General features: G+C 36.6%; 4 protein-coding genes and 1 long non-coding RNA gene across 6 annotated transcripts; 3 read left to right on the top strand and 2 right to left on the bottom strand.

The window, feature by feature from the left end:
• The first annotated feature begins 332 nt into the window (after positions 1 to 332).
• Positions 333 to 3,270, top strand: LOC121729735. The gene is made up of 2 exons (XM_042118347.1): positions 333 to 2,501; positions 3,071 to 3,270. Exons 1-2 carry the CDS (start codon positions 405 to 407, stop codon positions 3,179 to 3,181), a joined length of 2,208 nt encoding a protein of 735 aa, XP_041974281.1. The 5' UTR covers positions 333 to 404; the 3' UTR covers positions 3,182 to 3,270.
• An 82-nt stretch (positions 3,271 to 3,352) lies between these two features.
• On the bottom strand, positions 3,353 to 6,653 carry LOC121729787 (60S ribosomal protein L7). Its single transcript, XM_042118413.1, has 7 exons — positions 6,569 to 6,653; positions 5,898 to 6,045; positions 5,106 to 5,225; positions 4,930 to 5,019; positions 4,680 to 4,823; positions 4,246 to 4,395; positions 3,353 to 3,511 (listed from the first exon to the last, which is right to left on the bottom strand). Exons 2-7 carry the CDS (start codon positions 6,039 to 6,041, stop codon positions 3,371 to 3,373), a joined length of 789 nt encoding a protein of 262 aa, XP_041974347.1. The 5' UTR covers positions 6,042 to 6,045; positions 6,569 to 6,653; the 3' UTR covers positions 3,353 to 3,370.
• A 134-nt stretch (positions 6,654 to 6,787) lies between these two features.
• Positions 6,788 to 18,675, top strand: LOC121729749 (zinc finger MYND domain-containing protein 10). Of its 2 annotated transcripts, XM_042118372.1 has the most exons (10): positions 6,788 to 6,902; positions 6,975 to 7,083; positions 7,179 to 7,292; positions 7,444 to 7,583; positions 7,673 to 7,792; positions 12,456 to 12,610; positions 16,621 to 16,772; positions 17,281 to 17,442; positions 17,570 to 17,808; positions 18,569 to 18,675. In XM_042118372.1, the coding sequence occupies exons 1-10, from the start codon at positions 6,799 to 6,801 to the stop codon at positions 18,636 to 18,638; spliced, it is 1,365 nt and encodes a 454-aa protein (XP_041974306.1). In that variant the 5' UTR covers positions 6,788 to 6,798; the 3' UTR covers positions 18,639 to 18,675. The 2 variants fall into 2 exon arrangements, with proteins under 2 accessions (XP_041974306.1, XP_041974312.1); XM_042118378.1 differs by lacking the exon at positions 17,281 to 17,442.
• On the top strand, positions 13,403 to 13,884 carry LOC121729827. Its single transcript, XR_006036011.1, has 2 exons — positions 13,403 to 13,523; positions 13,710 to 13,884. It is a non-coding gene; the product is annotated as an uncharacterized LOC121729827 (long non-coding RNA).
• Positions 18,671 to 22,410, bottom strand: LOC121729804 (40S ribosomal protein S12). Its single transcript, XM_042118437.1, has 6 exons — positions 22,386 to 22,410; positions 22,211 to 22,250; positions 21,835 to 21,969; positions 21,227 to 21,329; positions 20,855 to 20,956; positions 18,671 to 18,774 (listed from the first exon to the last, which is right to left on the bottom strand). Exons 2-6 carry the CDS (start codon positions 22,225 to 22,227, stop codon positions 18,712 to 18,714), a joined length of 420 nt encoding a protein of 139 aa, XP_041974371.1. The 5' UTR covers positions 22,228 to 22,250; positions 22,386 to 22,410; the 3' UTR covers positions 18,671 to 18,711.
• Between the last annotated feature and the right edge of the window lie 858 nt (positions 22,411 to 23,268).

Here is a 23,268-nt window from a genome sequence, read left to right as displayed (position 1 = left end):
TCTTAAATACTGACCATTTATACCAGCCTAACTCCTAAGCTCGTCGAGCCATAGTCCGCCTACTTACACGCACGTCTGTCACACCCTTAAAAAAATTGTCTCTTTGGTCGAGCGAGCGACCATGTGTTATGTATCTGTTTAACTGTCGAGTGATTGAAACTACTAAATCGAATAAAAGTAGTTTCAATTTTATATTCGGATTTTTTTTCTGTAACAAAGCGATTGGGGATATTTTTTTGAAAACGTATCATTTTGGGGAAATATAAAAATAATTTTGGGGGAAATCGTAAAATTGCATCTGGCAACCCTGTATACAGCTGCCAAAACTTAGCGGCGCAGTGTACCTAGGTATCCAGTACCGCGGTTTTCAAATAAATTATTGGTTTTTAAACTTTTATTTAACAATGGACAATAATAATAGTTACGAAGATGAACAAAACAGAGGATGTTTTAAAGTTCCACATAAAATATACGGAAATTTATACATTACATATAGTGAAAAAAGTTCGCTTACAGTGTTGTGGAATGTTTACCAAATATTTGTTTACGACGACCGTATATTTGAGAGTCCTAAAGTATTCATTCCGGAATTCAACATTTCCAATGTAATCGTATGTAATAATTATCTCATTTGTCTAGATGATAACGATAATATTCACATAACACCCCTTAAATTCAAGCACTCAGCACAAAAGCGGTTGAAAAGTAGCTTTCAACCCAGAGAACAAGGTGTTATGTGTATTGAAAACTTTAATGAAAATGCTATTTGTATAAAACATACATCTTTCAATTATTATTTATGTATGTACAAAGTAAGTACCAATTTTATATTAGAATCTGAACATAAAATTATGTTTGACACACTATCACTGACAAACTTAGAAGCCAAACCTTGGATTTTCCATGCTTACTCAACAACTTCCTCGGAATATGATAGGATAAAAGACTACTACCAACAAAAGGAAACTTGGAAAGACCATGTAATTGTTGTTTTTAGTATAGATAGAAAAAATGTGTTCAGTGTTTTATATAGCAGCAAAAATAGCAATGAGAATTTGATTCCTATCAAACTGTATACATGCCCTTCGGAGATAGCTGATGCATATTATGTTGTAAAAACAAACAACATTCATTTTATATTAGGACTGACTATTGGAACTTTGATTAAAATTTCACTTACCAACCCAAAAAATGATGCTAAAATAATCCATTTAAATGCTGCTATTAGTAAAATAATTTCCATTGAAGATGGTGAGGTATACACAGATGGAAATGCTTTGTGGAAATCTGAGGAAACATTTACAAATGCTATAAAATTTAAGAAATGTTCAGTAGCACAAGTTAAAGACTTTGTTGTAATAACAAATAAAATATTGTGTACTACATTCAGCAATTTAGTATATTTACTTTCAATTAATACTATGCTATTTGAAGAATTACCCCTGGATATATACTGTCCAGCCAGCAAAGTACTTAGTAATGATGATTGCCTTGCAAAAATTATGAAAGAAATCACAAAATCTAATGAAATAGTGAAGAAAATCAAAGAGGAGGAAAGGTACTTAACAATATTATCACTAGCCAACCGATATGACATTCTGGATGAGGTAATTGTCTATAAAGTAGATGTTTATGAAACATTTGGTGATGTACCAAAAGAAGATTTAACTTTAGTTGAAAATATTGAGAAGTATTATTCTAAGGATACACTTTGTTTTTTATTAAATGTTAATATAAAACCTTTTAGTAAATTTGTTGAATTGTTATCTAATATGTTTGGCAATTTGATGATACATATAGCTGTATCAACTCGCACAAATTGCATTAAAACCTTGAGCATTAATATTGAAGGACAATTGAAAAAAGCCAACTTAGCAGTGCCAGTTTGCACAAAGAAAACTGATTTAAACAGAGTGTCCATTGAAATTAAATTAATTAGTAGTATCACTGAAGTATTCAACTCTACACAAAATATGTGGACAGTTCTTTACAGCAAGAGATTTTATTTGAATTCTGAACACTTTATCAAGACTCAGGCTAACAACATTTATTCTGAAGTTGAAGGAGAATTAGTTGACCCATTATATCAAGTCGCTGTTTCTCATTATGGGCACTTATATAAATTTAATAGAGAGAAAAGAAAAACCATTGAGTGGTTGCTGTATGCAAAACTAGCAGAAAATTACCAGGACATCTTCAACAACAAAATTTACTTACATTCACATCTCAGTACAAGAAAAGCTGATATTATATTGAAACAAATTACCTCTGATGAATTTTTAAAATCTAAGTGTGAAGTTGTATTTGAAATTGGAGAAGACAAAGTTCGATTAGAAATAATAAATGATGGATTTTGTAAGCCTACACTTAAGATTAGATGTACCAATGTTGAAAAATCTTATCACATAAGAAACTTTTTGTCTCAAATGGTAAATAGAAATTTCAATGACTTTGAAGTAAACAAAGAATTTGTGGACCATGAGTTATATTCAACAATAGAGGTAAATATTATATACTTAACACTTTGTTGTTAAGAGCCTACTGCCAAAACGCTAGCCCCGCCTACACACACCGCTATCCTCCAATTGTGATATACCGTAATGATTCCATAAATCGTGCCTCCGAGCTTTGTGTTTGGCGCTGCAGCTAATAGTGAACAATATCGCGTAACAACGGTTCCCGCATTATAGCACGAAAGTAAAGGTCGTAAGTCCCAAAACTATTTTTTGATGATTACTTAAAAACTAAATACAATACTAATATTTCCTTTGGCTATTATTTTATAAACTGTGTGATTGTAGTAATGCAAGTTATTGAATGAAGTGTAACATACATTAATTGTTGAAAAGCCTAGAAAGATTCATAATTTCGAAAAATATAACTATCGAGTCAAAATAAGTGAATCGTATTTTCCGTTAGGCAAATATCAGATATACAATGATTAAATAAATCTCAATTTCATTTGAGTCAATCGTCTTCCGGGATCGTAATAATAGAAAACACAGCAAAATTTGGCAGCCCGCTCTTAACACTCAGTTTAACGATTATAAAATTTAAAACTTTGTTGCAGAAGTTTCAGAGAATTCTTCAGGAAATAAACAACAGACCACATTCAAATACTGAATTTATGAAAATATTTGAGAAGTACCAAAGAAGTGTTATTGGAAAACTGCCTATTTAATATTGGTAATTGTTTGGATAAAAATTAACTGTTAAATTAGTTGATAACTTAGTTAACATTAACCATAATTAAAAAGTTACAAATCTAAATTACTTATTATTTCTTCTTATTGATGTAGGTTAATAATATTGTTATTATTAAGTATAAGAGGAAATAAAAAAGAAACTGAAATACATTAAAATCTATATTTTAGACCATTCGCCTCAACAGCTCATTGATTTTGTCTTCACGGTTGCCAAAGTCACCACCGTCCACATAGTGGATGGTCTTCTTGCGCCAGCCTCCGGTGGGGTTGTTCAGCTTGAATGGCCACAGGAAGTTGCTGGCGTACTACAAAAGAAAGAGTATAATTATAAATTAAATATTTCATGGCTACATGCATACCTTTTTTTAGCTAGTCCTGTGATGATTTTATTTCTTGACATGACAGGTTACAAATACTGTTCAAGAGTGTATTCTGTACTACGAATAATAAAAACTATGGAAATGTAATTCTGTCAAATTAAAAGAAAGAGTATAATTATAAATTACTTTGAAAATATTTCTTGGCTACTTGCAAACGTTTTTAGCTAGTCCTGTGATGATTTTATTTACAATTTTGTAACATGACAGGTTACAAATACTGTTCAAGTGTATTCTGTACTACGAATAATAAAAACTATGGAAAAGTAACTCCGTCAAAAAACATGTTCTACAATATGTTAAAAATGTGTACACATTTTCAATACATTTGCAATATTTGGGTGGCCTTCGGCGGTATCAGGCTCATCAGGCAGGCAACCAAATTTAAAATGGACGGTATAGATCTTGCAATCTACGAGCGCGCGGCGCTCTTAGTTGTGTGAGTGACCATATCTACACACGCGTGCATGGCTCGCTCGCTACTGACTGCTCCGACAGGTACGCACACTAACGAAAATGTCTATATTACAATTACAACTACAAATAAAGGCTACGCGCACTCGTAGATTGCAGGAACTATAATAGTATGGGCGTAACATTTCCTTAGTCTTCATAAATTCTGTATTACTTTTTAAATACTAAAGATAAGGCATAATGTTTACCTTGAATTTGTCTCCAACTGTGAAGATCTCGTGAATGAGGTCCTCAATACAGATGATGTTGGTCTTGCCAAGCTTCTCCTCAATGGTCTTGTTTGACTGGATGGGTACTCTCTGACCATTGATCTTAGCAAAACCGCGTTTGTAGATAAGCTGAAACAATAATTTGATGAATACTCATCTTCCACAAACATAAGCAAGTACAACACACTTTGTAGTACACATTAATTAGGGCTCCCACACATAACTGCGAACTCGTGCGAATTCGCATTGCAATGTCATTTTTATGAGTTTTGTCGCAGATATTTACAATGCGATGCAAACTCGCATTTCTGTGCCCTTACTAATCTTTCATCATCAGGCATATTCAGTACCAAGATGGTTTTTGCTAAGATTCATTCGAAATTTCAAAAATATAGAAAAAAATATATGATTACCTCTCGCACACTCTTAAGGTTAGGATATCCCCATGTGATGTAGGGCTCAGCAATACGGAGCATGTTGACGGTGGCCTTGTTTAGCTTGATGAATACACCATTGTTGATTTGACGCAGTCTGAACAGCTGCAGAACTTTGCGGACCTACAACAAAATAAAGATATGCTTCAATTCTTTGATGTAAGGGTAGGATTTTTTTTTTAAATTCTAGAAATTATTTTATGGAGAATAATGAATATCATTAGCTTACCTTAGGTGATACCTGGTTGATACCACGAATACGGATGACGAAAGCGAGCTTAGACTCTCCGGGAACATAGTAGTTGCCACGGTTACGTGCCTAAAAACGAAAAAAGTTATTTAAGTCTTTTTATTTATATAAACATTCTTTTACTACTTTTTACTAATGTAAATAAATATCCTTACTTGTCTGACTAGCCTAATTTCATCACGCTCCTTGATGCGGTATTCCTTAACATATTGTTCAGCCCTCTTGAAGATTTCCTTCTTCTTCTTGACTGCCGCTGAACGCCTTTTGATGGTGACCTACAGCAAATCTACTTGTTAGAGGGGCTCTCTTTTTTTAACATTGGCTTCAAGTTCGTAGTTCAATATCAGAAAATAAAATGTAACATCATAATAATATATAATAATAGCTCCCACACCGGTTTTGGTGACGGTGGCCGGTTTCTTTGAAGCCAGGCCAGCTACGCAGGAGTAATTTTATAGTGCCCAAGTGTGTGCGCAGTACACAAGAGCACTCTCTATTCCTTTACTCTGATAACCCAGTGGGACGGAAGACCAACACGACCGGCGAGAGATCAGGCGCAGGACCAACTTTTTACATGCCCATCCGACGCATGGATCATCTTACTTGTCAAACAATCAGGTGATCAGCCTGCATTGTCCTAACCAAACTTGGAAATAACATGTTTTCAACGCGGGAATCGAACCCACGACCTCCGAGTCAAGAGCCGTGCTCTGTACCACTAGACCACAGAGGCGTTAAAAAATGTAACATCATATTCATCAGATGAACTATGCCTTTGATTTTGCTATCATCATAAGTGAAATTATAAATTACTGCAAGAAAATACTTTAAATATAGAATATATTTATGAATTAAGTTGGAACAATAATAATTATTATCAATGCTTACTATTAATTTTATTAACATTGAATTTAATAATGCAAATGCCACTAAGCAATAACACTCACCTGGATGCGGCGAGCACGGAGAGCCTCCCTGCGTTTGCGGTGCTTGAGCACTGACTCTGGGACAGCAGGCAGCTTCTTGCTGTCCTCCTTACCCTTCACAACTTTCTTTTCGGCCGGAGCCTTTTTGTCTGTTGTCGCGACCATTGTGCTAAAATAAAGTATGTAAACGATAAAATACTCAAACTTCTAAAATCCTAACTAGGTTATGGGCTATGGCAATGTTTGGGTCACTACCTACTTGGAATAAAAGAATGATAATAAAGAGTGCAGTGTGTTATGACAAAAATCTTATTTGTCGTAATTGCTAATTTGAGGCGTGGTTTCCAATCTTTTTGTAAAGTATTTAAATATTGACATCAACATGATGCATGGAGCCATGCAAAAATTTAGGTTATATTTATATAAATTGAAATGTGTAAATTGGTTCTGCGGTTTACTCAATAAAGAGAAAAGCAGTTATAGGCAATACATAATAAAATGTGGTCTTCAGAATGAAACGAGGGCCACAAGATAGGCACCAACAACCACGACGGTACCACCGCAACACAAAAACAATCACTCACAAGATTGTGAACAAATTATATGAAAAGAAACACTGTAAACCTATCGCTTATTATATTTAGCACATATTTATATATTTCCACAAGTAATTTATTAAATATTCTATTAACCTGCGCGAGAAAACTCCACGCGGCACGTGTGTCAAATTCTAAAAAGGAGGAATAAACCATAAATTTCCGGTAATCGTCGCAGACCATAGTCAAAGATAATTTTCGTACGTGGCAACATAATTTAGCGGGAAAATCAAGTTTTCTGTTTCTATAGCGACAAATTTTGTTAAATCATAAATTTAAAAGCAAGTACGCATAATATCACATAATATATAATAAAGTACTGCAAAATGGTTGAAAAAGATACTCAACTAAGCACTCTCGATGTTGGCGAGCTGGATCTGTTTGTACAAAGTATGGAACCGTGGCCTATAGAGGCTATTGGTAATCAAGCGTAAGTAAATTGATTTTTAAAAATTTGATAATCTTTACTGAAATCACGCACATCTTTATTTCTTGTTTTAAGGTGGTTGGACTGGCATATACGATTACAAAAATTAAACCAACAAGCTGTTTTGGAAGCCTCTACCATGCAAGAAGAACTTACAAAAGAGATCTTAATTTCGTATGGCAAAGTAAGTCCTTGTTTTGTTTTCTTGGTAAAATTATTGTTTCCATATGGTTTATGTAATTTAAATATCATAATATTAGAAATACTTAATTTTTTCAGTTGCCCATTTTAGTGCACGAAGCAATATGTATCCAGGTATGGCGCTCAAAAATTTACCCTAAAATACTGAAATCAGAAATCCCCTTAGCGAATACATTTGGTATCTACATGGTGGTAAGTTTACCAGCGTTAATATTATTATGTAGGTACCTACCAAAAAGTAAGTCATTCGACTGGCTTCTTCGTTTAATTATTGCTCTTTTTGCTATTTGCTTTACTTAAATGCTTGTATGAAACAGGAAACCTTACTTCGTGAAATTTTCAGTTGTACCATGAAGCAGCCACTGTAGGTCTTCTAGAAACAGTATTATTTCACGAGGACGGTGCTCAGTGCATAAGCGAAGTTATAATAGATCTGCTGCATTACTCTATTGAGCAATTAACATCGCTTGTAGCTATCCTGAAGTAAGTGCAATCGCTTTACCAATCTTCTGAATTTGTTACAAAAAACGAGTAAGTAAATATGAGTGTACTGACGAGAAATCTTTTTACAGTGATGGCTATCTGGGATCGGAGACTAAAAATACCGAAGGAGAATCCATACTTGAAGAGTTGGAACGCCAGAAGCGCTGTCTGCAATTCGATATAAGCATGAGATGCATTTCTATTGTGCGGTAACAACATTCGTGTTTTCATGAAATTTTACCTACCCGGGGTGAATAGAATTGAAGGGGGCAATAGGAAAAAATCTTAGGATAAGTTTTAATGTTTTTTATGGCAAACTCGGTATTCCCAGTAAAAAACCCGCAACTTTATAAATTTGCTGGTATCATTCTCCTTGTCTGGCAATTTTTTATGTGTGGCTACATCGCTAAAACTGCCAAAATTTAATTTCAAAGTTGACAACAAAACAAGTCGTTGTAGACGAGCGAGTTTGAACCTTCGTATTTCAGTGAATTTTGGTCATAATAGCTTATAGTTCTCTTCAAATTACGGTCAGTGCTGTTATAATATATTTTTATATAGTTATTAAGGTAAGAATATGCAGCAAGTACGGTATACAAAATTGATCTTATTTCGTAAGCCTAATTTTCTTTAAAATTTTGAGGTGATTAGATACAAGAAAGGGGTAAATAAACACGCTTGAGAGGCAGGGACAGAAAACGTTATCAAAAATTTACCGTTAAATTTACCAAAACATTCGTTCCGTTATCGATACTTACAAATTACCGCTACTTTTTTGATATCGTTAAAAAGTATCGATACTTTTTACCGGTATATTTATCGTTATTTCTTAACGTTACCATTGCTCTACGCGCGACGTTGCAAGACCTCTGTGGTGGCAAAGTCGCGCCTCGCACAACGTATATTATGTCAATACGCTTATTCTATGGACTCGCGTACTGCATCGGGATTCGGGACACTCGTCGTCGTCACTCACCGTACTGCGCGGATTGCGGACACGGGACAAGGAACTTGTAACACAGATTTCTTAGCTGTTGAACGTTTGTAAAGCAAAAAGTTCTTTTTGTTTTAAGAGTAATCTATATCTATATATATTATATAAAATTGCATGTCCTGACGGTTAAAACTGTTAAAGTTACAGCCACGTGATCAATTTTGTGATTAGGGTTGTTTTATAAAGTAAACACTTACTAAGGAATGAATTTTGGAAACTTTAACCCGAAGGGGGTGAAATAGGGGTTGAAAATGAGGGGGCAAACGAGCAAACGGGTCACCTGATGGAAAGCAACTTCCGTCGCCCATGGACACTCGCAGCATCAGAAGAGTTGCAGGTGCGTTGCCGGCCTTCTAAGAGGGAATAGGGTAATAGGGGAGGGTAGGGAAGGGAAGGGAATAGGGGAGGATAGGGAAGGGATTAGGGTAGGGGATTGGGCCTCTGGTAAACTCACTCGGCGAAACACAGCGCAAGTGCTGTTTCACGCCGGTTTTCTGTGAGAACGTGGTATTTCTCCGGTCGAGCCGGCCCATTCGTGCCGAAGCAAGACTCTTCCACGTGTATGGATAAAGCGACTATGACGTAGGCATCCAATAAGAAAGAGTTTTAATAAAGTCTACTCCTGAGGGAATGAAATAGGGGATGAAAGTTTTTATTAATTTTCATAGACTTTCGACCGATTGAATTAAAATTATTAAAGATTTAAATCTTTATGATGAAGACATTAACTTAAATAGAATTTTGATAAATTCAACCTCCATGGGGATAAAATAAGGAATGATGGAGGATGCAAATGTATTATTTTGAACCTATCAGTACCTAATGGAACGAATTAATTATTACGAACAATTAAATTGAGTATTTTGTAGTCATATTGTCAAGTGCCTCTGTTGCCAATATTTATGTCGAGCAAAAAAAGGCAAAGTTGCGTTTGTTGTATGAGAGCTACCCTTAAATATATTTTGCTCTGTTTTGTTTTTAGTATTTGTTGTTACAGCAGCAACAGAAATACATTTTAAAATTTTAAAGACAAACAAGTCATTGCAATCCCTCTCTTTTTACCCTTTGTATAAGAACCACAGAAAGGGGAAAACTATCCATCTTTGTTATTATACTATGTTAACGCGGACGAAATCGCGGGCAATAACAGCTAGTTAATAAATAAATCATAATATCACAAACTTTTATTAAACTTTTATTAAATCAACTTCTATATTATGAGACAGTCAATATAGAGGTAAACCTTCAATATTGAAGTTTTGAAATAATTTTAATATTAATCGTAGCTTGTTGACAATATTGAACAAAATTAATTACCGAAAGTCGAGATTAAGATTATAAACCTTCGGTTTCGGCTTCGGCCGAAGGTTGTGGCGATTGCGAATTAATCGGCTTCAGCCCAAAATAGACCTTCGGTCGGACACTAAAATTTATCTATCTCCGTTATTATAATATTAGGTTGGGGAAAAAGTTTCTTCGCGTTTTATATAAAAAATCGGCCAAGTGCGAGTCGGACTCGCGCGCGTAGGGTTCCGTACCGTTATAGACGAAAAATTGGCAAAAAATTGTGTTTTTGTATGGGACCTCCTTAACTTTTTATTTTATTTAAAAAATTATTATTAATTATTTAAGTAGACATATAACTAAAACCTTCATGAAAATTTCAAGTGCCTAGCTGTTACCATTATTTATTACGAGCAAAAAAGGCCAAAAAATAACGTTTGTTGTATGGAAGCCCCCCTTAAATATTAATTTTATTTTGTTTTTAGTATTTGTTGCTATAGCGGCAACAGAAATACACAATCTGTGAAAATTTCAGAAGTCTAGCTGTAACGGTTATTGAGTTACAGCCTGGAGACAGACAGACCGACGCCTAGACGGACAGACAGACGGACAGAAATTGAAGTCTCAGTAATAGGGTCCCGTTTTTACCCTTTGGGTACGGAACCCTAAAAATCAAAAGGTTTTTATATAAAGTTTATTTACAATTGACTATAGAATATAAGTGCCATTTTGTTCGATAACTTTTTGCCATCTTATAGGCATGTCACATGATCCCATTGCTGTAAAAGTTTTGGGGCTTCTGATGAAAAAACTGCGACAAGTGGTTTTCTACTTACCTACCTACAAGCTTACGCCACCGCCGGCGGCAGCGTGGGTCGCAACGCAAATGTCAGTAGAAAATGATACTTAAATTCTAAGTTATAAAGTAGCATTTTATTTGAATATTGAGACAAAACATAAAGTAACGTTATCATTAACGTTAATTTATACCGGTATTAATTACCGCAACTTTTTAACGTTTTAACGTTACCTGTAACGGTAAGAAGTATCGTTACCATATTTTTACCGGTATTCCGGTCCCTGGAGGCAGCCCTACGAAATTTATCCAATCACCCCTCAGGTGTGTCTTTTGTCCCCTGATAAGTAGTAATTAGAAATTATGTATATTTTGTGTCTTTTTTCATTAACTACAAACATATTCGAAGAGAAACAAATTTATATCAATAGTTTGGCCTAAGACTCAATATATACACGACTAAAAAAGTGGGTATCCGACCTGCAACCTTACGAAAATAATTACCAAAGTTCGAAGACTATCTATCTATTCACCCCAAATTACGGTACTTAGTTTAAAGCTGATTTGCCAGTATTGCAGAGCTTCGTGGACCCAGATTTTAGTGTTGCCATATCCATTTATTTCCCATTCTAGTACTCTGGTTGCAACAAGAGCCGTGTTCATTTAATTTTTACAGTTTAAAATAATAATAAAATACTAACAATTTCTGTCAGATTTTAGGACATGACACTCACACTGACACTAATTTTTAACTTGCGCAATCAAAGAGAATATAATCAGTGCTACCTACGTTTTATGCGCAATGTGCATTGAAAAACGAAACGAACACGACTATCGGTTGCAAAATAACATTTAAGTGGCCCATTCACTATCCTACATTGCAGTCCGCCGACTCATGTAGGTTTGTGAATGGTGTCGTAGGCCGGCCGCCACGCAGGCCTTTTTTTTTTTTTTTTTTTTTTTTTTTTTTTTTTTTTTTTTTTTTTTTTTTTCTTTTTTTTTTTTTTTTTTTTTTTTTTCGGAGGGGGAAATGCATTACGCATACCACCCAGGCGCAGGGGGCGACCCACTAAAACCCCCCCCCCATCTTCCGCCACGCCGCGTATTGACGGGGCCACAGGAACGATACACACATCTGCGACCCCGCCAGCGGCCCGAAGACTCCACGATGGGCGCACAACACGTGCGCCCTCCTCCTCGGCCCCCACCAAGGCTGTAGCAGACGCCCCCCGAGTCTGCTACTTGGAGGCCATGTGGCAGATCAGGTCTGTGGCTCTGCCACCGACCACACCTCGGCCGCAGAGGATAGGGCAAGCGGCGCACCGTAATACCTACTTGCCTCCTCCACTGCGGCCCCACCAATGCCGTTCAAGGAACGGCCCCGCCAGCTCGCAGGGGGGGTAGGGAAAAGCGGCAACCTACCACAATGCCTCTCCCCCCCGCGATCCGTCCTCGGCCGCAGAGGATAGGGCAAGCGGCGCACCGTAATACCTACTTGCCTCTTCCTCTGCGGCCCCACCTCGGTGCGCATCCGCAGCGGACTCCTCCAGTCCGCTGGGAGCGCCCTCCTCGGGCCAGGCGGCGACACCGGCCGGCCCTGGTTGCCTCTTTGCTTCACCGCGGTTGTCCAAGCCGCGGTTACTAAGCCCCACCGCCACGACAAGGCGTGCAACCATCGGGGGGGCCGCCACGCAGGCCTGCGACAACATTCACTATCCTGCATCAGCCGGCGGACGGCAAGGCAGCCTGCCGTGAATGGGCCCTTTTATTTGAATTTATAACTGTTATCACTTATCAGGTACCTAGCTGAGCACATTGAGTCTACAGGAGTTGGTGCGTCTTTATCGACTAATATCTACAAAACTCACGATTTGCCATCACTGCTATGCCATCTAATACAGTTACAGCCATGGAGAAAATTTGACGACAAAGGGAACCTGCTTATGTTTAATTGTGAGAAACTGAGTTTAAAGAGCTTTGAATTATATGATGGCTTCACAGAACATGGATCTAGTTAGAACCACCATGTCGCTCCAATTTGTATGAACACGAGCGTGTCACTTTTTTCATACCTACTGTGACGTCACAAGAGCGCTTTAGTGATGGGAATACCCGTACGCGCGGAATCGATTCGAAGGCATCGCCGCGCCCCGTCTCTTTGGCCACTTTAATAGGTATATCGATTTTTTAATCGATTATTATTTGAGGTAATATACAGAGGAATGATAAATCTAAAGATACGTGCTTGCCAGGACAGCTAGTAATATATAATATTATTCTAAACCAAATCACTAAACAGGAACATAAATACATCTATACATCTATAAATATAAATAAAATTGGAGTGTATACAAGGTGTAACAAAAACAAGTGATAATACTTTAGGGTGTGTATGTGTTCCTTATAGAGAGTTCACTGTGAAAGTAGCAGCGCTGAAAGACCAAATTTCTTTTTCACTTTTGTATGGGGAAACTCGTGACGTTCGGGCGCTTGCCCATACAAAAGTGAAAAAATTTTTTGGTCTTTCAGCGCTGCTACTTTCACAGTGAACTCTCTATAAGGAACACATACACACCCTAAAGTATTATCACTTGTTTTTGTTACACCCTGTACCGTAAGGTCGGGTTTCTTTAGCTCCTGCGGGCAACTTTGACTCAAATCGGAAAAATGTTTAAACTTCCCGCCACGTCGCTGCTAAAGCAGCATTCGATTTCGTTCAAGCGGGATTCATTAGAAGCGCTAGTTTTCAATTGGTAGGGCACTTGTTTGCGAGGTATGAAACGGCCATTTTCATGTCGGAGTTCGGACATGTAACAACGTGCTTAATTTACGTGTGCAAACTTTATAGTGAAACTGAAATATTATGGTGAGTTTCGTTTAATATTATACTAATTAAGGTCAGAAATATATTAAGGACTAGAAAGATTAAAGAAACAATTGCTTTTTTACGAGATTAAATTGATAAAATTTAGTTTCAAAGTGTGGGGATACTTTGCCTCGTAAATTCGGGTAACATTGCTCTTGAGCCAAAGTTGAATTTATTATATTTCAGATCTCACAATGCCATCAAAATATCACCGTAAACCAGGTAGTCGTCGCTATATCGATTATACAGATGAAGAACTTGAAGAATGCTTGAATGTTGTGAGGTCCAGGGCCATGCCCCAGCGAGAAGCTGCCGCTATGCTTGGGATAATATTATCCGTAAGATTAATGTTCCCGAATTTCAAAAAAAGGTTGTTTCTCAGTGCCTGAGCTAGATAATTAAGTAAATATATAAGAATCGATGACTGAAGTTGATTGATCTCAATAAGAAGGCTGTGCAATCATAAACGCCATAATATGATTATTTTGTAAGCATTTATAGATACATTATTGAAAAAGTTAATACTTTTGATAGATATATATTCAAAGTAAATATTTTGTTTGTAAGTAAAATGCTATTATTTATAAAACCTACTTAAGATGATTTTCATCAATAAGACGGTAGATAAATGTAAGTTTTTGTTAAAAATATATAATTTTTTGCAAAAAATATAGAATTTTTGATGTCGAAATGTCTATTATTGTTAAATCTGTTATTTCAGCGAGTTACTTTAGCTCTGTGTCAGGATAAATAAAAGTTTTACGCTAAAAATAATCTGAAAGACTAAGTCACCCTCTTATAGATCAACTTTGGCTCAATTTGAAAATAATAATAATTGTACACTTATAAAGATTTATTAAATATATCATTTATTTATAATTAGCATATATCATTATTAACCAAATAAAATCAATATCAAACTTATAAGTCATCCAGCGCCTCTATACCAGATAGATTTATAAAAAATTAAGAAAAAAGTAATCAAAGTAACCCGACCTTACGGTATAGGGTACATACACCAAAAAAACATTTTTTACAATTTTTGTCTGTATGTCTGTCTGTCAGTTTGTTCCGACTAATCTCTGAAATGGCTGGAGCGATTTTGACGGGACTTTTTTTGGCACATAGCTGATGTAGTAAGGCATAACTAAGGCTACTTTTTAACCGACTTCTGATATAGACCGATTTCCAAAATTATTTTGTTGTTGTATGAGATGTAGCCCGAATTTAGTAACCATGGCATAATTATAGTGATGATGATGATTAGTATTATTGACACATTGACATAATAATATGCTTTTAGTTGCTGAAACAACGACAAAATTGCCGAACATTTTTCTATAAGGATTCAAGAGTTATGTACAGCATCTTCGGAACCAGGGTGTACTTCAGCGCAAATTCTTATTTTTTGGTAGTTTAAGCTCATCACTTTTGTGATCATGGACTCCTTAAAATCATGTCATGATCACGGCAAATGGCAAAAAACGGAACCCTTATAGATTCGTCATGTCTGTCTGTCTGTCTGTCCGTCCGTATGTCACAGCCACTTTTCTCCGAAACTATAAGAGCTATACTATTGAAACTTGGTAAGTAGATGTAATGTGTGAACCGCATTAAGATTTTGATATAAAAATGCAAAAAATATTAAAAATTTTAGGGGTCCCCATTGGTACAACTGAAAAAAAAACTTTTTTTTCTCTAATCTATGCGTGTGGGGGTCTATGGATAGGTCTTAAAAAATCATAATATTGAGGTTTTTAATATCATTTTTTTCTAACCTGAAAAATTGGTTTGAACTTGATCTAGCAGGTAGTTTTTTATACGTCAATATAAATGGTAAACCCTAACTTTTCTTTCATTAAATCAACTGAAATATAAAAATAAATCAAAAAACTTTTAATTTCATAGAAATAAACCTTATAGCTACTGCGAAACCCTTCATGGGCAAGTCCAACTCGCACTTGGCCGGTTTTTACTATTTCGGTAAGGAAGGGGAAAATTTGTTTCTTTTTAAAGCTTTTATTTTACTTGCTCTGTATGTATGTATGTATGTATGTTACGGTGGAATTTTGGAACTCAATTTTAAGGTAGATATTTCATTTTCTTTTTTTATCGCATTTTGCTGACGCGGACGAAGTCACGGGCAACAGCTAGTGTTACATAAAATATAATTATCAAGTCACAAAATATCCCAAAGCGAACATTATCATTCCTCTGTTTCATGTTTGTTTCGAAAATCGATTAATTAGAATCGAGAATATGTACAACACTATTTGCTTCATTTGACAGAAAAATGACAATATTGACTGTACCTCGAAACTAAGCGATGAGTGAAAGTATCGATTGTTTTATTTCCATTGCGCGCTCAATAGCGGACAAACAGAACGGGCTCTATAATTTTCTAACTAAAGCGGCAATGTATTATGAATCATGCGGTACACACGCAGTTACGTAGATTTCATGGTAAAACTACAACCACCCACGATTAACATTAAATAATTGATTTTAAAATGAAGGACACATGATATAATAATAAAATTACTTACCGATGAAAAGAAATGTATCCACTATTTAGACCAACGTTTCTAGTCGAATTTCCACAGCCCAATACGGCACAATTAGACGTTTTTAGAATTCCGATTGACGTCCGATTCCGGTAACGGTGTGGAGCGCAGACTAAAGAACAGACTTTCGAAGTTTTGACATTGTACAAAGTTTGAGAACGCGATGGCACGCGAAGTACATACACATGGCAAACTATATCCATTTCTGTGGATGGCTTCAAATATTTTAACAAACTTTTAATTTCTGCTTGAAGGCTTATGTAGCTATAGTAGCTAATTAATTAGCTCTCCTTGCCTATAAGTAAGTAGCTAACCGCCGTACTCAGAAACATTTAAGTAATTACGATTAACCTTCAAATTAATGGAGAGTTTGACAGATAATGTATGGGGATTATGTCAAAATTTTGAATTAATTACATTTAAGAAATTAATGTTCCACTCTGAGTGCGGCAGTGAACTACTTACTTATAGGGAAGGAGAGCTTTCTTGCAGAACAATAATAATTTGTCTTTTTTCGTTCTGTAATGCTACAGACGGTCGCTGGTCGAAGCCCACTTCTGAGGAATCGTCCCAGCTGCATCGGACGGAAGCGCAGCTTTGGCTCTGTTTCCGGCAACTACTGTTGGAACCTCGTCTAACTCATTACTATACGATCGAAGAATGTCGTCGGGCTGCTTTTTGTAGCGTAAGGACACGTTCATAAAATACGTCACACTAAAATTCACTTTTTTTTGACCACCTCCCCCCCAGTTGTCACACTTTCTGTGACCCCCCTGTAAATATTTCGTCACAAAAACTAAGCCCCCCCCCCCCCCCCCAAACAATTGGTATTTTTAGGGGGCATTTATCCATTCTGCATTTTCCGTACCAGCGTTTTCATCTCCTAATATACAGAACAACTTTTGAAGTTTTTTAATGAACGACGAACGTCACGCTGCCGTAGACCCCCTGTCCCCCCTTGTCACATTCGACAAAACCCCTCCACCCGCTTGTATGCGAACTTATTTTATGAACGGCCCCATGAGTTCATTATGGAATAAAAAAGTTCCATTAATATCGTTTAGTTTGCTCCGCGACGATGCTTGAAAATGCGCGCTGCGTCTGCACGTAGTGTGTCTGATGGTAACATAATAAAATTATTCCAAGCTGCCATTCCGGATTTAATAAATTTAAAAACCATCTCTTTCATTTAGCTGGAAGCAAAAATATCTGACTTGATGTTGGACCAGATTCCACCGTTAGGGGATCTCAAGATGTTTTTATGCAGACTTGCTGTAGGGGACTTCTCGAGTCTTCACAACCGCGCCAACGGAACAAAAAACCCTGGTTGTACCCTTATAGAGGTAGTACCTCAAGTAAGTGGAGTCACTTTATCTGTGTAGGTACTATGAATTTAATGAATATATATGTAAGCTACCTACATTATATACGTTTTGTATAATTATCATTAACTCTAAAATAAAAATGTATTTTAAATCTTAGATCAAAGAAAATTATTTGAAAGAAGTTCGTAAACGATCAAAGGCCATAAGTAAAGCTCAGATGAAGAACTTTCAAATGGATGGTTCTGATGAGTCAAGGAACATGGCAAAAAAGCTACTGGAATCCTACACCAGCGATGCTGCTCTAGCGCTAGACAGCGGCGGTGCTAAGTGCGCCAAATGTGGGGACAAGGCCAGCAAAAAATGTTCTAGATGCAAGACTGAGTGGTATTGTGGAAGGTACTCCACCATTTTCGAACTCTTTTTCAGAATTGCCTAAATTTGCACACATCACTAAACAGACACCACAATCTTGCAGTGCTCTCGACTTGGCGCGTGCAAACAAATTGAAAATGTTCTTCAGTTCTATACATTGATACACTAGCTGGCACCATGATAATTATTGTCATTTATTATGGTGGCAGTTGAGCAATATAACAATTTGTTTAATACGTGGGAGAGCCATGCTTCGGCACGAATGGGCCGGCTCGACCGGAGAAATACCACTTTTTTCACTTTTAACTGGCGTGAAACAGCGCTTGCGCTGTGTTTCGCCGAGTGAGTTTACCGGAGGCCCGATCCCCTACCCTATTCCCTCTTAAAAGGCCGGCAACGCATCTGGAGCTCTTCTGATACTCCCGAGTGTCCATGGGCGACGGAAGTTGCTTTCCATCAGGTGACCCGCGGGGCTAAAATGGTCGCTTTGAAGAATCATGATATGAATCATAATATGATTCATTTTTCTAAAATCGCAAAATGCAAATTTACTGCTTGCAATTCATTTCTGTATTTTTGTACTGATTTGACATTTGTCAGTTTGACAGTTTTGACAATTCATTTGCTGAATTGATTAAAAGGAATTGCTAAATGTGACCAATTTAGCCCCGCAGTTTGCTCGTTTGCCCCCTTATTTCATAAAAAAAAATAGTGATGGCAATAGTGGCTCTAAATATTTGCAATCTAGTTTTGTACTCAAAAATTTGCTGGTCTTCTGTTTTAGGGAATGTCAAGTGCAGCAGTGGCCGAAACACAAAGACATTTGTGACCAATTTGCAAACCTATGTGTGTAATTTTATACCATAAGCAGAATAAAACTACTAAGAATTTTTTTGGGTTTTATATTTTCTTACATTACACCTATGTTTAGCTTGACGACTTAAGGTAATCCTTCAGCACATCCAAGGCGGGTGTCTCCTCTCCGAAATCCTAAAAAGGACAAGAGTAATTTATTAATTCATTCATTTCTTTTTTTCAAACAAGAGAGGCAAATTCACAGCTTGAAGCTGGGCTAGATGTGTGGAATCGCCTCCCACAATAGGGATGATGACAAGGTCAAAGTTTGTTAATAAAATAAAGAAATCACGGTAAAAAATAAGTGTTCCCAAAATTTCAGCTTGATAGCATTTGTATTTTTTTTGTTATGCGCCTTCAAAGTTCGATATTCAAGTCGATTTTATTTTCAATTAAATTTCTTAATATTTGTATACAATTCGATAACTTATGCAATTAACAGCAACTTTTGTTATGAAACCACTTTCATAAACGCAATATTTAATATACCTGTCGAACAAAGTTGTCTCCCGATGTGTACAAACTACGAAAGACTGACGTCATACTTTCGTAGCACTTTGTATGGAGCGTTTCGGGCAGGTCTTTTTTATGAGATATTTGAATTGTCATATCTTGGTGAATTTTTAAGCTATCAGTCATTCTTTCAACGATGTTTCTATTTTTTAAGTGACTTTCAATTACCGATAAGAAAAGAAAATAGTCATCATGCATATTAGGCCAATGTTGAAAAGATAATATTATATAATATTAACATTTTTTTATTAATAAAAAATTAATCATACTAATATTATAAATGTGAAAGTGTGTCTGTCTGTCTGTTACCTCTTCATGGCCAAACTGTTATCAATATTGCTAAAATTTGGTATGAAGATACTCCTGGGACTCCCAGTCCCAGGAAAGGACATAGGATACTCCCCGGAAAAATGTATGGTTCCCGCGCTATAAACAAATTTTGGCGCAACGTAGTTGCGGGCGTCATCTAGTAGAATAATAAATAAGAACTTCTTTATAGAAATAAATGTTTGAGTGATAGGAAAGTTGCCTGTGCAAGTGGCACGACACCATAGGGTCAATCAAGTTCACTATAGCGCAGAAATGTCACTTGTAACTCAATAAAATTGTTACAGTGTTCGTGCTTGCGCAAAAAAAGACTATGGCTCACAAATAGTTAATTTTTTTATGGAATATACTTCATTAGCTGATTCACTAAATATAAAGGGTGTAAAAATCAAAGTGATAACACTTAAGGGTGTTTATGTGTCCCTTATATTGAGTTCCCTTTGAAAGTTCTAGCAGCACTGAAAGAGCAATTTTTTTTGTAATTTGTATTGTCATGAATTCGCCCATACAAATGTAAAAAGTCACTCTTTGAGCACTGCTACTCTCACAGTTAACTTTATACAGAAAAATTATACAGTGTGTATGAGTTCCCCTTCCCTGTATAGAGTTAACCGTTAACTTTTTATCGATTTGATTTCGATTCAACAGTATCAATCTCTATTGGCATAAGTTCCATTTCATGCATCTGACATTTTTGAAATATTTTCGTAACAATAATTTTCACAGTTAAAATTTATAATTTTATATTAATAAGTTAGCATTTAGCAACTTTTTATTTTTATTCATTTACAATTATAGGAAACATTTAATTTTGTAGATGGAATATAATTTATTACATTTTGTTTTTTTTTTTTTGTTTTCTTGTAAAAAAACCCGTAGCAAGGAATGTGAGAAGTGTCACCCATATCATCTTAAAACGCATAAACTATAGCATGTAATATCCCGTTCTACAATAAAACGAAAATAAATTGATCAATATAGCCAAAGGTTACTTACAACACCTGATAAAAATAAATTACTTACCTTCCATTTCTGTTTATACACGTAAATAATCACTTTTAAATACTTATATGAACTATAATTCCGTTCACGTTCGCTTTTGGGTCGCTACTAAAAGAAAAACAATTGGAAACAGACAAAACAGCGATAAATTACAATCTCTGGCGGGTGGCGCCCGTGAGGAGATATCAAATTTCCTGGCGGTAGGCGCCTCAGAGGAGATACGAAATATTTGTTCGCAGCCAGGCGCGTGAAATTGCCAAAAATGACACCGCACTGAATTGGTTAAGTCTTATCTTTATAAAAGTATTATCAGTTTGTTTTTATACACCCCGTATATATACAGTAAAATATTTATATCCAGCTTTGTACTTACTTTGATGACTACACATGAGCATCCAACAATCTTTCTGGCCTTGCCGTCTTTGTCGATTTTGCAGAGTCCAGCCCATTCACCAAGCTTCTTATTGTTGTCAACCTGTTAACACAAGAAACAATGTAGAGTCCATTGGCATACATTTGCATACATTATTAATTTTTAAAACAGTAAGTGTCTGGATGCTAGGAAAGTTGACTCATCATATTGTGAGGCACCATAGGGGCACACAAGTTTTTCTACGCTCATAATGTGCCACTTATGCTATACAAACACAAGGGCTCGTGCAGAGCGTTTATTTTGTAAAACATTGACTTGCTTATTATTATTATCATTGGCATTTTGTTTAATAAGAATAACAATATGTTTTACCTTGACAAGTGGGATTCTGTGTTCATTGCAGAGGGCCTGCACAAGCTTTTTGTATGCAGCCTCATCACAGTTCTCAGCCAGCACACAGAGAACAGCTTGCCTCCTGTAAATTATGATTGAATATTTAACCCGTTGATCGTGGAAAAACGAGACACAATAGAATTTCTATTGTGTCTCGGTCACCAGTGACCGTATGGGGCTTAATGAATTAATAAAAGTTACAAGCAGTTACAAGTCACAACTTACCCAGGAGATAAAGAAAATAATAAGTATTAAATAAAAATGTTGATTTTGTTGTGTAAAACTTTACTTACTAGTATAAAGGATCTAAAATTAAAACAAAGTCAATTGTTGCACACTTGGGAGGCCACAACCTTTATATAAAGTGAAATGGTACTATGTGTATGCATTCAATATTGGCTACAATAATGATCACACCTTCCTGATAAAAGGTATGATATTTCCACAGAACACTAAGCTAGAACAGCCCAATGTTACATGAATATTGGTTCGATTCTCATAGCCTATACACAAACATGGTTAACCTGAAAATTATGCTAATTACTATTAATGCTCTGAACTTAGAACGAAGTGGTAATTGAACTTACTTGTCGAGAGCCTTGGCGGCTTCGTGGAGACCGTGCACTAATCCACCGTGGATGAGCGCGGTTTTCAGCACCTCTTGAAGGGCTGTGTTTGCGTCCATAGCACCACCGCTCAAGACGGGGTTGTTGGGTGCTTCACTAAAAGAAAGTTTTGATTTAATATAGAGGAAACATATATAGTTAGGAATGTAATTTATCGCTTGAACCCGTAAGTAAGAGTTAGGTTATAAGCGAGGTTATGTTGACATGAACCACTAACCATTAAAATGCCATGATATGTACAAAATTACTACGGCAATACATATTCATGATAATAGTTATCAATTCATGGTAAAAACTTAATGATATGAGGTAGTGTAAACCCAAAAAATATACTTACACTTCGACATCGGCCATGGTTAAGTTTATGTTTTATAAACCTGAAATACGTAAATATACGGATTAGTGTAACTTTACTCATTCTGATATTTATTACTTTGTACACTATAATAAAATGATTATGGAGATATTTGAAGATTCAGAAAAATTAAATACAGGCACTTTTGACACATTACCTTGCGTCTCCAAAAAAGACTTTAGTTGCCATTTTGACAGCTGACATTAAATTTGTGTTGGCAATAATGGCATTGTAAAAAAAATAAAAAAAATTTTTAATTGCGCCTCTACACGACGGCCCATCGTAGTGACTAGTGGCCCATCACGAATGACCAGCGTGTGGAGGATGGCTGATGGCGCCAGCGATGGTCGTGGGATGGCAGCGGTGTCTGTTTTTCAGCCGCACATCAAAATGTCGGCTGTACACTCTCGCCGAGACACAGCGAGGCGGCCCGAGTGCGAGAGTGTAATTGGGTGCGCTCGCCTCGTCTCGCCTGTCTCGGACCCTCACGGTCCGGTGTCGGTATTTGCGCCCGAGACAAAGGGTCTCGCGAGGAAAGCGAGCGCATTACTGTACACTTTCGCGTTTTTCACTACTAGTCGCGCTGCTAGACAGTTCAGAACAGAAAAATAACAATAATAAACGTCATTATCAGTCATTATCTGTGAGAAATAAAATTAAATATGATTATAGATCTTTGGATTACAATGATATCTTTCGATGCATAGAGAAAAATAATGGTCCGTCTTCTTTGAGTTCATAACTGCAATTGAACTAAGGGAGAATGTACATGATCGCACTTGGGCAAGGGGCTCTCGCACGAGACTCTCGCCCGAGAGCTCTCGGCGAGAGTGTACAGCCGACAAAAGGAATGGCTTACGTGGCCCATACCATAATCTGTGCCCGACCGCGGTGGAGTGAGGAGGATTTACGAATTTCATTCATAATGACGACGTGGTCGATGTACGTGTTCTCTTACGGCGGTTCCCAATATTTGATCTATCTCTGGTTTGGCCCTACTAGAGATAGGAATAGCTCACATTAGACATTAGAGACATATA

This window comes from Aricia agestis, chromosome 1 (genome assembly GCF_905147365.1).
Source record: "Aricia agestis chromosome 1, ilAriAges1.1, whole genome shotgun sequence".
NCBI lineage: Eukaryota > Metazoa > Arthropoda > Insecta > Lepidoptera > Lycaenidae > Aricia > Aricia agestis.
Note: the sequence above shows the minus strand (reverse complement) of the source record. Positions and strands in the feature narration are given on the sequence as shown.